The sequence below is a fragment of the Glycine max genome, chromosome 20 (genome assembly GCF_000004515.6).
Source record: "Glycine max cultivar Williams 82 chromosome 20, Glycine_max_v4.0, whole genome shotgun sequence".
NCBI lineage: Eukaryota > Viridiplantae > Streptophyta > Magnoliopsida > Fabales > Fabaceae > Glycine > Glycine max.
This window is the reverse complement of record NC_038256.2, coordinates 24,881,767-24,894,624: the sequence shown is the minus strand read 5'-3', so window position 1 is coordinate 24,894,624 and position 12,858 is coordinate 24,881,767. Positions and strand designations below refer to the sequence as shown.

At 32.1% G+C, this 12,858-nt stretch overlaps 1 protein-coding gene across 2 annotated transcripts; it reads left to right on the top strand.

Annotated features, from left to right (window-relative positions):
- The first annotated feature begins 897 nt into the window (after positions 1–897).
- Positions 898–7,515, top strand: LOC100796387 (putative lipase ROG1). Of its 2 annotated transcripts, XR_005890395.1 has the most exons (12): positions 899–1,295; positions 1,385–1,657; positions 1,843–1,910; positions 2,525–2,595; positions 3,274–3,516; positions 4,778–4,941; positions 5,042–5,097; positions 5,199–5,251; positions 5,342–5,459; positions 6,533–6,630; positions 7,104–7,231; positions 7,317–7,515. XR_005890395.1 is itself a non-coding variant. In XM_041013584.1 (11 exons), exons 2-11 carry the CDS (start codon positions 1,530–1,532, stop codon positions 7,173–7,175), a joined length of 1,071 nt encoding a protein of 356 aa, XP_040869518.1. In that variant the 5' UTR covers positions 898–1,295; positions 1,385–1,529; the 3' UTR covers positions 7,176–7,232. The 2 variants fall into 2 exon arrangements, 1 of the variants encoding a protein (XP_040869518.1); XM_041013584.1 differs by lacking the exon at positions 7,317–7,515 and having other exon boundaries at positions 898–1,295; positions 7,104–7,232.
- Positions 7,516–12,858: the final 5,343 nt, after the last annotated feature.

Here is a 12,858-nt window from a genome sequence, read left to right as displayed (position 1 = left end):
TGGAGAGAGAGGGTGTAGTACGGTAAAAAAAAAAACCAACACATGCTCCTCAAAATATAAGAAGAAATGAATTTTTAAGGATTTTTAACGGCTAAAAAATGGTTCAATGCATTACGAAAGATATGTCAAACATTTTTAATAGTTTTGAATTAAATTTCTATAAATATATAAAAATACTTAAAATTCATTGACACATGATGGACAAATTTGATGAGAGGAATTAAAAATTAAATGAAAAAATAATTTGAGAAATAAGATTAATCGAATAAAAGTTTAAACTAAAAATAAAAGTCGACCAAAGTTCACCAAATAAAAACATAATTTGTACAAAAAAAATATATAAGAACTACAAAATTTTATAATTTATAATACTTTAAAAAAATAAGCTTAAATAACCATTTGATTCTTATAAAATAGATTTTTGATTTTAATATTTTAAAGATTTTTGTTTTGATTTTAATATTTTAAAGATTTTTTTTATTTTAATCCTTTAAAAAATTTTGTTGTTGCTTTGATCCCTAGTTACTATCAAATAAAAGTGATGTGAACAATTCATTCATTTCTCATGATATTAAGAAGTATGACAAAGTGGTCACATGTATTTTTTTTAATCATACTTTTAAATTTTCATATATTTAAGATAATTGATGTTAGTTGCAAAGGATTTTTAAACACAACTTATCAATAAAAATATACTTGATTATATATTTTTGTTACATCTTTAGTTAACACGGTTATTTAATAACATGAATTAAATTTTAAGAAAAATAAAGGACTACAATAAAGACAAAAAAGGTTTATTCAAGGAAACAAAAACACAGTAAAAAAGTGTGTTCATAAAATATCAAATCTAACTACCATCTCTCATTTATATATTTATTTTCTCCTCCTCTTTTCTCTCTTCAAATCACCCAACCAAAACCAGCAAGCACCATCCATTATTTCCCTCGATCCGCGGAAATAAATAAATAAAAAAACCCAATTCCTTCGCTTTCCGTTATCCAAAACCAAAATGCACAGTCATTCATAGCATGACATCAATCAAGTTCTTCACTTCACATTTTCAGAGTAGCGTTCATATTTTTTCCCCTTTCCCAACACTTGCGGTGCCGCCACGTGTCCCATCGTTTTCGGTGTTAGTTTCCTTCCTTCTCAGGTAACAACAGTCACCGATCACTCCCCTCCCGCACCCAAAAATAAAAAAAAAACTAACCAATTTTTCTCTCCGTATAAATAACACCAAATCAAAAATCAAAACCATCGTGAGGGATTCTCTTTTCAACCACCGTCATCAGGTTTCTCTTCTTTTCTCGCGCTTTCTCTCCGATTTTCTCGGGAAAATTCGAGAAATTTTTTGAATTTTTTACCACTGCTTTGTGCGCAGCGATCGGATTCGGATTCGGACTCCGTCTCGGGAAAATTCGAGAAGATTTTTCGAATTTTTCACCACTGCTTTGTGCGCAGCGATCGGTTTCGGATTCGGGCTCCGATTTTCGCCTCTCGCGAAGAGCTTGGGTTCATTTGCACTAATGGAGGGGAAGGAGGTTTGCGCGTCGGAGTCGGCGGTTGATGGAAGCCGCGACGTTTGGAGTTCGGAGCCCTCGCTCGCTTCCTCCGCGGATCACCTCGTTGTAATGGTGAACGGAATTCTCGGACGGTATAATGCTTTACTTGGATTTTGAATTTTGATGAAATGCTGGTGCTGTAGTTCAATTTGATTTGGTGTTGAGGCTTTGTGGAATGATTTTTTGAATTGAGTACTGTTACTTTGTGGGTTCCATTTGTGTGTGTGATGAAATTAACTGATTTTGAGGTTGGTGTGTTAATTGTTTGTTCTTGCAGTGAGACGGATTGGAAATATGCTGCGGAGAAATTTGTCAAGGAGTTGCCAGATAAAGTGTTTGTTCACTGTAAGGCTATTTGAAAAGCTTTGGTGATTGTATTGTTCTGGTCAAAACAAGAGATTAATTGTGTATGAGATTATTTTATTTATGTTCACAGTAAGGTCTTTTAACTGTTGTGTTGTCTAATCACAAACTCGTTTATAGATAGTTTATTGACTTCTATAGTTTATAATAATTACCTTAAAAGTCATATCAATGATGATTTGTGATCAATTGACCGTCCCAAGACTTTAACAACTGAACTCTTCGTACTCAAAGGATACTGTGGTTGTAATGTCTATGGCCAACCCAACTGTGATTTGACCTCTTGAATGTTCGATGTGTTTTGGTGCAATGTTATACTTGCAGCTTCTTTTTCTTTCTTTTATAGTGGAGAAGATATCTTTCATTAAGAAGTTATTCAAAATAATGTATCAATTTTTCATTATGGATTGTATTAAGTTTGAATGTTAATTATCTTTCATGTCTCTTGGACCATTTTGTATGTCGGTGGAATTAGTTGACTTCATTCTTCTGGGATATTAATTTTTTCTGGAATATTAATTTCTTCTGGAAACTAGAATGGACTTAAATTTTGTATATTGTGCTTGCTTTTACTGTTTCCATCTTCTTTCACCCAGGTAGCGAACGAAATGTGTCTATGCATACACTAGATGGTGTGGATGTAATGGGAGAGAGATTAGCAGAAGAGGTTAGTATATGACTATATAGGAGACCTGTTTAATGAATTTACATGTCATGTGAATGTCAATTTTCTCTAATTTCTCTAGATTCATTATCTGTAGATTATGTTACCTAATCTTTGTCACTGTTAATAATAAATGTTATTGTGCTTATGATAGACAATAAGGAATACTAGAGTATTTAAGCAAAGGAAAAAAAAAAAAGTAAACATTGTGTCAGTATAATCCTAGTATTATTTGATTATTGAAGTTGTGTAACAAATCATATGAAGTATACTGCACCAAATATTTCTTTACATATCCTCTCTGTCATTGATAAAGCATAACCTGTACAAAGTTTTTTACATGGAGCTTTTCATAAAATGTTTATCAGTAATTTATTGGACAAGAAACTCTTTCTACAGTAATATTCTGGAAGGATATAATGTTCCCTACTTTTAGACGGGAAAATCTGAGTCTATATATTTGGAGAAGGGAACTTGAAGTTTGTTCACCAGTTCAGCAGTTCAACTAAGAAAGCTGATATGTCAATTTCTGATGTATGTTGGAGATGGATAAATTTCATGTGTTATTATAGGTTCAAATGGAGTCTGTCTTAACCAGAGAAATGTAATATTTGAGATCTTTACTAACTTGATATTGGATACATAATCACTGTTGCTATGGACAACAACTTTAACACTTAGGTACTTGAAGTGATTAAAAGAAAGCCAAATATGCGTAAGATATCCTTTGTTGCACACTCAGTTGGAGGATTAGTGGCACGATATGCAATTGGGAGGCTGTATAGGCCACCTGAAAAAGGATCAATGGCGGACTCATGCAATGACGAAAGTAAGGAGGGCTCTGTGGGTACAATTGGTGGCTTGGAGGCTATGAATTTCATTGCTGTTGCCACACCTCATCTAGGATCAAGGGGAAATAAGCAGGTACTGACATCTTGAATGTTTCTTTATGTTTCCCAAATATAATGATAGGGATTAAAAAAGCTTTTGGCAATGTAATAAATCTAGCTCAGCTTAGTTTCCAGATTCATTGTATATACATTAGGTAGGAAAATTTTGATCTGCCAAGGAAGCACGAGGCTTATTTGTCCCATGTAATACCTATAATACTTTATTATGCAAGAGCGAAATTGACTTTAATCAGTAAGGTAGGGGTTTGAGTAATTTATCTTTTGTCGTATGTATCACCAACTTAGAAGTATTGAGGGACAAGCCTTGGTGCAATGGTTAGGTCTTTATCCTAGTTTTCTTTCTTTCTTTCTTTTTTTTTTCCAAATCTAATTGTCCATGTAGATCTATGTTAGGTAACCCCCATTAGTAGTTAGTTACAATAGGTTAGTTAGCTATTTGTTAGTTATATTAGTGAGTTAGTTTGTTTGGGCTTGGGATAATTAGAGAAATAAGGCATGCTGCCTATAGATAAGATGGGAGATGAAGAGAGAGAGAGGTATCTGACCATTTGTGATTGTGGCCTTTGGGAGGTGCAGACACTCAAAGTTCTGCAGGTTAGGCAATTTATTGAGGGTAGAAATCTCTTTAGTCTTTCTAATAAAATACCTGGTTTCTATCAATCTGTTTACTCAGCTAGGTAACTTATATTTATTGTCCTGTCAATTTCATGCAATTTATACTGTACTGTCATCCTACAACTCGTACCCATATTCTACCAAACCAAGAATTAGTGTTGGTAGGTACTCTTTACGGCCCAGGAAGAGTACCCTAAATCAATTATAAATGGATGAAGAATATCTATCTTGCACCTTGTGATCTTTGGTTCAATAACTGATGGAAGTAATACAAATCAATAATTAAAAGGTACAAAATTAACCTGCTTCTGTTGGGGTGAAACTAGACTTTTCCGGTGTAAATAATTTCTTCCTATCAGTGTTCTCTTTCTTTCTCCATCACATTTGTCCTTTATAGCAAATGATTATTAATGGATTTCTTTTGATAGGTTGTTATGAAGATATTTTTAGAGTATGCTGCAATACATATATGTGTTTTGCACCAAAAGTGTTCTTGTTGAAATTAAATTCAACATGTGGGATATCTATGTGTGGCTTTGACTTCCCATCTATCTGGGATGAACATGAAGTTCTTGCATTTGGCTGAGATATTTTCATGATACTAAAATCACCTCCTTCTACTTGGGTATTTAAATATGTGAATGGTTTTTGAATTTCAGGTTCCATTTCTTTTGGGGGTACCTGCTTTTGAGAAGGTTGCTAGTTGTGTTATTCATTTTATTTTTAGAAGAACAGGTCGGCATCTTTTCCTTACTGATGATGATGAAGGAAAACCTCCATTGCTTGAACGCATGGTTCAAGACTACGGTGATTTGTATTTCATGTATGTTTGTTGCTTCTTACATTAGTTTCCTTTTATATATGGAATTTGTTGAGTCTGATTCCTTTAAAGAATCTTCATGTCTTCTGATTTCTTTGTGCAGGTCTGCATTGTGTGCTTTCAAACGCCGATTTGCATATTCAAATGTGGACTATGATCGTATCCTTCTTATTTGCTTCTTCTTTCTACTAATTCTATGTGCATTCAGCTTTCTTCATTGCATATTCTTTTTTATGGTTTTCCTTTATAAAAAAAAAAAGATATTGTTGGCTGGAGAACATCATCCATCAGACGTCAGAGTGAACTTGCAAATGTATGTATATTTTCTGACTTGTCTTTTTGTGTTGCCTGATTTAATTGGTCACTGTTATCATATAATGATGTAAAAATATTTGGTTGGTAGTGGAAGGATACCATCAATGAAAAATATCCACATGTTGTATATGAAGAGCATTGCAAAGCATGTTCTGATGCTGAGCAGTGTGACTCAACAGAAGATTACAGCTATGACAAGATAGAAGGTTTGCATCTTCTGCTCTTTATTTTTATAATTAATATAAAGTGATGTTCACCTTATCTGCAGTTGTTGTCTTGTAAATTTAAAAACTCTTTGGTTTCTTGGTTTTGAAAGTTCAGTCCGTGTAGTTTTTGTGTGTTCCACCACACCATGTGCTGTTACATCATTGACCTTCCCTTTCTTTTCTGCTTCTATATAACTTTTTGGCCAATCAGTTCTGTCTAGAATACAACTGATATTAATAACCTAATGCTGTTGTTCACTAAATGTTGTTATTTTCTTTGTCCTGCTGTTGCAATATTGTCTAAAATTTTGGGATTTTCTTTGTCCTTCATTTTCAGATAAACATCATATCTATTGAAATTATAGTGGTTTAGGTAGGGATGATGGAAGGGAAAAAAAAAAAAAGGAAAAACAAACTTGAATATAATATTGATATATGGTGAGTAATAATTACAAATAATTAAAAAAGTACAATGCACTAACCTCTATTTATAGTAGTAATAGACTACTAATCCTAATCAAATAATGAACTAAATCAGGAAATATGGAAACCACTATGAAGAGAAACAATATCCATAGTTGTTTGTTTTAAAATAAATCCTTAATTTTGTGCATCAAATAATTATTGTCTCTAAAGACAAAGTTTAAATTTTTAAGCATTAAAGAATCCCAGTAGAAAGGTGAGCATCTTTCATGGAGGGAAGCCGAACCATGAGAAATGGTAAACAATTTCTGGAAACAACCCTAATAAAAAATGACAAATTTCTTTCTAGAATCCCCTAAATACTTATTGGGGTCGGGCTACATTAGGAGAGACCAAAAAAGTCCTCACACTAGATGATTCTCCACTTGTTCTAAATTTGGTAGATCCCAGTATTTTTTATTGATCCATTTATAATTATAGTTGGCTCTACGAAATAGGATAAGATTTGGTTGTTATTGTTGCCGTTGATCTTGCCATGTATAATTAACATTGCTTGAATTTGGGCTATAGAGTCATGGAGATCTGTTTCTTTATATTATCTTATACTCTTTTCCAGCTGTAAGATTTCTAACTCGAATGAACACTTGCAGAGGGGCTTGTAACAGGCTTATCTCGAGTGTCTTGGGAAAAAGTAGATGTTAGCTTCCGCAATAGCAAGAATAGATTTGCTTCTCATACTATCATTCAGGTCTGTGTCTTGCACTGCCCTTGTTATCTGGATGTTTGGATTTACGTCCTAAGCAGTATACACTGTCGCGTATTGTGTAGTTTTTTATGTGATTTTGAATACATGAGCTTGTTTAGATAAACTTCTCCAGAAGTACTCCTAGGAGATGAAAATAAAAATAAAAAATAAAATGAACTTCTTCATAAGCTAAAATTAACTTATGTATAAGCTTTCTCATATTAGCTTCTCAAAAAGATGATTTCAAATATGCATAAGCTAATTTTAAATTATAGAGAAACTTGTTTCATTTTTCCTTATTTTCTTCTCCTAGAAGTGATTTTGGAAAAGTTTATCCAAACAGGTCCAGAGTCTTCGAAGCTGTTCTAAACATCCACTCTATCATAAATCATAATTCATCACTATTTAAACTCTTATGGTAATACATTGTTTTACATGCTTATGTTCTTCCTCTTTGTTTTACGAATGTTTTACAGGTCAAAGACCAAATCACCCAAATAGAAGGTGCAGATGTTATCCAGCATATGATTGATTATTTTCTTGTCTAGAAGCCTTTTTTGTCTCTAAAGTGTGTTCCCTGCTTGGGAATATAAGCTTCTCATAGGTAAAATCTAAAATGACTACGCTATTTCTATGTAAACTGATTGATACTCAATAATTGAATTTATCTAAAATTGAATTCGTTGCAGGATGGAAACAATTGGTTCCCCGAGTGTTAAAGTTCTCCATTAGTTGCTATCCCACGTGGTTTCTAGTTGTTAATGTCGTTTCCTAACCCAAAAAATAGAAGAAAATTAATTTTTGTTCATGGATCAACATTTACTATGTGTACAGAACTAGTCGGGAATCCGTGGAATGCACGGGGACAATAAAATTTATTTACCCAAATTTCATGTATTCCATTTTTCATGTATACACCTTTAAGGTTATATATATGAATTTAATTTATATGAACTAACAAATATTTTTTATGTTGTGAATTCAATCACATTGATTTGTATAGTAAATTTGTGATTTTAATATTTTATAATAATAACTACTTTGAAAATCAACCGATGATTTTTAATTATTTGACCATTGTAAATATCTTTACAATGACGGTACATTTGGCACACATCATTCTCGACTTTGGCAATTTGATTTAGTAGAAGAAAGCATAATTTAGTCATATTATATTTTAGCATTGATTTGAGTTTATCTTTAAATTTATCTTTTTTGCACACCTTATGCTTAGGCTAGCATTCTTTAACTTAATGGAATTCTTAGCCTATAAAAATAATCCTTAATTACCTTTTCCTTTTGGTTAATTTTCAATTTAATCATTAGGGAATTATTGATGAAATGCCGTGTTGTTAAATCACCTGCGTACCACTCCGATCAAGATATTAAGGAAAATAATCATTAGTATGAATTTACTAGCACGACAGTCATGCTCATGCAGGACCTGCGTGACATGATTTCTTTGCTTTCTTTTTTGTTTTTGATGGAATGTGACTTGATTTCTTAATTTTGACATTTCTTAACTTAATTCACATAGAACTTGTTTATTATTTTTATGTTAATTACTTGGGAAAGTTGTATCAGATACTTTTTTTTGAAGTTATTAAAACTTCATTAAGTAGCTTTATTTTTATAAAAGAAGAAAAAGCATTATTTCTCATATTTCCTTATTTTCTGTATCATTTATCAATTAACGAAGATTTTATACAAAATATTTATGATAAGAAAAATGCTATATGAATTTGTCTTTCGTCAAAATCACACGACCTGCTTGTATCAAATTTTATCTTTATTGTTTTCAAAATTTTTTAATCAGGATTTACTATAAAAAATCACAATCGTTTATTTCACTCTTCATGTAATTCATGTGTTTTGTTTTCGTAACAGATAGCACAGCTTTATGATAAATTCATGTCCAAAATTTGTCTTGACTCGACTAACTTTGATGCCACCTTGAGAATTGAGATGGAAAGACAAACTCCTTTTAAAAGAATTGGCTGCCCAACAAACGGAGTCCGTGAATCTTTTACCTAAAATTATAGAGGAGATTAATTTTGATGCTAATGCAATTTAATGGTTTATTTTCCTTGCTGACAAGTAACATTATTAATAGAATTTCTACATGTCTGCCTCAATTTCCTACTAAAGTCCCTATAGGCTAGTTTGGAAACCTGCAAATATATTATTTTCTTACATTAAAAACTACAGGATAGAATAGTCGATTTAGTTCCTAAAAAATATGAAGTCTCTCAATATTAATAAACTAAAAAAATTCTTGAAAGTAGCTTCTGCTTTTCATATTCATCTTTCGTTTCAAATAGGTTCTTGCAGGTTATAATGAAAATAAAATTTGGTCTCTAAAAATTAAATTTCTTTTTAATGATATCATAGATTTATGATATATTTGACCCAATTTTCTTTGAACTTTAAGTTGCTTTTAACCTAAAGATAAAATGTCAGTTTGCTTAAATTTATTAGTTAAAATAAGCGCTTATATTAATAAAATAAACAGATTTCTATTTTTTTAGTGTATTTGTCTAAACTACTTTTGTTTTAAAAAATAGTTTCTTGCTTGTAAAATAACTTATAAGTTATTTGTCTTTACTGGATATCGAAGAGGGGCTTGTAAAATAAGCTCTGCTCAAGCTAACAAGAAGCTCCTCACGCTAACTTTTTAAAAAGTTACTAGTTTTTAATTTTCCTTCATTAAAAAAGATACTTTTTTTTATATAAGAGCTTATATTTCATGACTTTTTTTTTTAAAAAAAAAATTAGCTTAATTTCTATTTCAATTTTTATTTAAGCTTAAATTAAAAATTAAGCTAAAAATAAATTGGACCAAACATACTCTTAATTATATTTTAATAACAACATGTAAAGACCTCTAAAACGAATGACAAATATAAACGACAGAAATTACTTTCAGGACATTTTTTAAAATTTTTAATATTTAAGGAATAAATTAAAATTAACATACACTTTTAAGAATCAAATTCACAATTCAACCTAAACAAACCAAGGTGCCTTCATATGCCTTCTTTGACAGTCACCTACATGATTGGCTGGCTTCTAATCATACTAATAAAAATCATGGAGAGATGCACAGAAGCATTATAATTGGTGTGGCTTTGGATTTTATTTGGAAGGCAATGAATGATTTGATATTCTCTCAAAAAGTCACCACCCTGCCGTGTCAGTTGGTTTCTCTAGCTAGGAGGCAGGTGGCAAAGCTATTAATTATTCAATGCTAAAGCCACTATATTCCCCCTCCATAATATTTGTGCAGATGTCGTTTGTGGAGATGACATATGTTGGACACCTCCTGAGAGAGGATTGTTAAAGAAGGTAAATGTGGATGGTGTAGCTGGAAGAGTGGATTTGGTTTCAGAGTGTGGAGGCATTATAAGGGACCCCTATAATAGAATATTTTACTGCTTTATCTTGAAGGATGGAAGATATGAGCTCAAGTGATTAAACCTGAAGTGATAAAAATACCAAAGGGGGAGGTGGATGAATTTTATTTTCACAAACTTTTAAATCCTTTTTGAAAAAGAATAGATTCTTTTTATATAAGTTCAGAACGAAACAGTTCAGAATAAAGAACTGTTCTAAGCTTAAAACAAAAATACAAGCTATTCCAAAAAAAAAGTTTTTACAATTCATAGCTTTGTTTAAAAAACAAGTTATTTGTTTACAAAGTCTTTAGTGGAAAGGTTCAATTTTAACAGTATTTGTAAATGTTTTATGTTTTAATGCTTAACATCAATATTAAACAAATCAAACCAATAACTCATTGGAGAGAGAGAGAAAGGAAGAATGATGTATAATGATTTTTATATTGGTTCATCCTAACCTTGGACTACGTCTAGTTCTTACTCTTTAAGATGAGATTTCACAAACATAGCCCGTCATAGTTGGACAAAAAATTACTAGATTTCAATAACCTGACAACACTCGCAATGGACTTCACACCTAGCCTCAACTAGATCAACAACACCACTAGTTACAACCTTTGCTAGCCATTGCTGGCCTTTAAACAATAAAGAGGTTTTTGTGTTTTTGGATTGCACAAATATAGATCTCTCCTCATAAAAGGATTTTCACTCTGGAAAGTGCAATTTCTCACTTTTATCTTTGATCTATTACAAATTACAAGCTTTTATAGAAGTGGACCACTCTTAGCAGAGACGGTTGATGCAATAATGTAGATTTCTCACACAAATGTCTTGGCTTGAGTTTCTCTTACTTGGAATGATTCAACTTAACTTTATAATGCTCTTTGAATAACCTCTTATAGCTCCAAAGAAGATTGTTGGAGTGGAGCCCACACAACTACAAGCTTTTGGAACAAGTGGACAAACTTGACAATTGTCAGGAAATGATAGCTAGCAAGATCATTTTGAGGTAGTCATATCGAGGTTCTTATTCTGAAAAACATTTTTTATTAGCATTTTGAAGTAACATTAGAATGGTGAATCTAATATTAGTTGATAAAGGATCCATACTTGAATTAGATCCTTTTGATAAAGGATCCATACTTGGAAGGATTCAACTTAGCTTTATAATGCTCTTTGAATAACCTCTTATAGCTCCAAAGAAGATTGTTGGAGTGGAGCCCACACAACTACAAGCTTTTGGAACAAGTGGACAAACTTGACAATTGTCAGGAAATGATAGCTAGCAAGATCATTTTGAGGTGGTCATATTGAGGTTCTTATTCTGAGAAACATTTTTTATTAGCATTTTGAAGTAACATTAGAATGGTGAATCTAATATTAGTTGATAAAGGATCCATACTTGAATTAGATCCTTTTGATAAAGGATCCATACTTGGAAGGATTCAACTTAGCTTTATAATGCTCTTTGAATAACCTCTTATAGCTCCAAAGAAGATTGTTGGAGTGGAGCCCACACAACTACAAGCTTTTGGAACAAGTGGACAAACTTGACAATTGTCAGGAAATGATAGCTAGCAAGATCATTTTGAGGTGGTCATATTGAGGTTCTTATTCTGAGAAACATTTTTTATTAGCATTTTGAAGTAACATTAGAATGGTGAATCTAATATTAGTTGATAAAGGATCCATACTTGAATTAGATCCTTTTGATAAAGATCAATTGATATGACTTTTTGAAGTAGCACAACTTCATCAACCTTAACATATCTTCACAACACAAAGCATTCTGAAGTAGATTGCTTCATAAAGTCAAAGTGAAGGTACAATTGCTAGTGTGTTAGTTTTCTATCTGAGGTTAGACTGTGTAATGTCTTTGACCTTTCATTTTGATGATACACATTAGGTATTCTCATGGACATCTTCAGTTTTAACTTGATTGCATCTTCTAATGTAATTGATATTCACTTTCTGATGTGCCGTTAGTGAGTGTAGCATCATATGGAAAGTGAGATGTTGTCTTCTGAGGTGCATTCTGAACCATTCTAAAGTTCAGACATCAGAGTCAGGTTCTTCATCATTCTAATGTAGACTCTGATACAACTTCATTCTAATGTTGGATGCTCTGTTTATAGCCTCTGATAAATCTTCTTTTTAAGGCCTAGAGGTCTTGTTCATTGGCATAAACAAGTACTTAGAAGGAAACATTATTTATCATACAAATGGGCTTGACGGAATCTTTTAGGTTCTTCATTCATGACAAATGTTCTGAGACAACCTTTCTGAGCACCTTGGAATGAGAGAACATGCTTGCTTCTAAAATAAGCTTGACACTAAAACACTTTAAGTAGAATGTTAATCATCACATAACTGCATCATCCTTACAATTTCATAGCTAATGGTTTATCATAATTAAAATTAGAGATGTGGATTCAAGAATCTCCTCCTTTTTTATGATGTCAAACCCTTAGGAGAAAATTTAAAGGGTGACAATACCTTTATGAGCTTTTTAGTTTTTAACTCCCCTTGGGAGTGTGCATCCATTTTGTTTCATATTAATTAGTGGGAAGCTCCTCCTCAATTCATGCATTATAACTCAAGTTAACATATTTATCATAACACAACATAATGCAAAGATAGAAATAGAAGACACAAAAAAGAATAACCATTAATCAAGATCAGTTTCATTAATAAAAATTGGATCATACAAAAGATATCAACTAAAAATAAATAAGCATCAAGCACTAAGTACATGACCATTAGCTCATGCTGCATAGTAGCAACTTCAGGAATCAAGGCAGGTTTGGCCTTGTCAAAGATCCACTCTTCAAGGCTA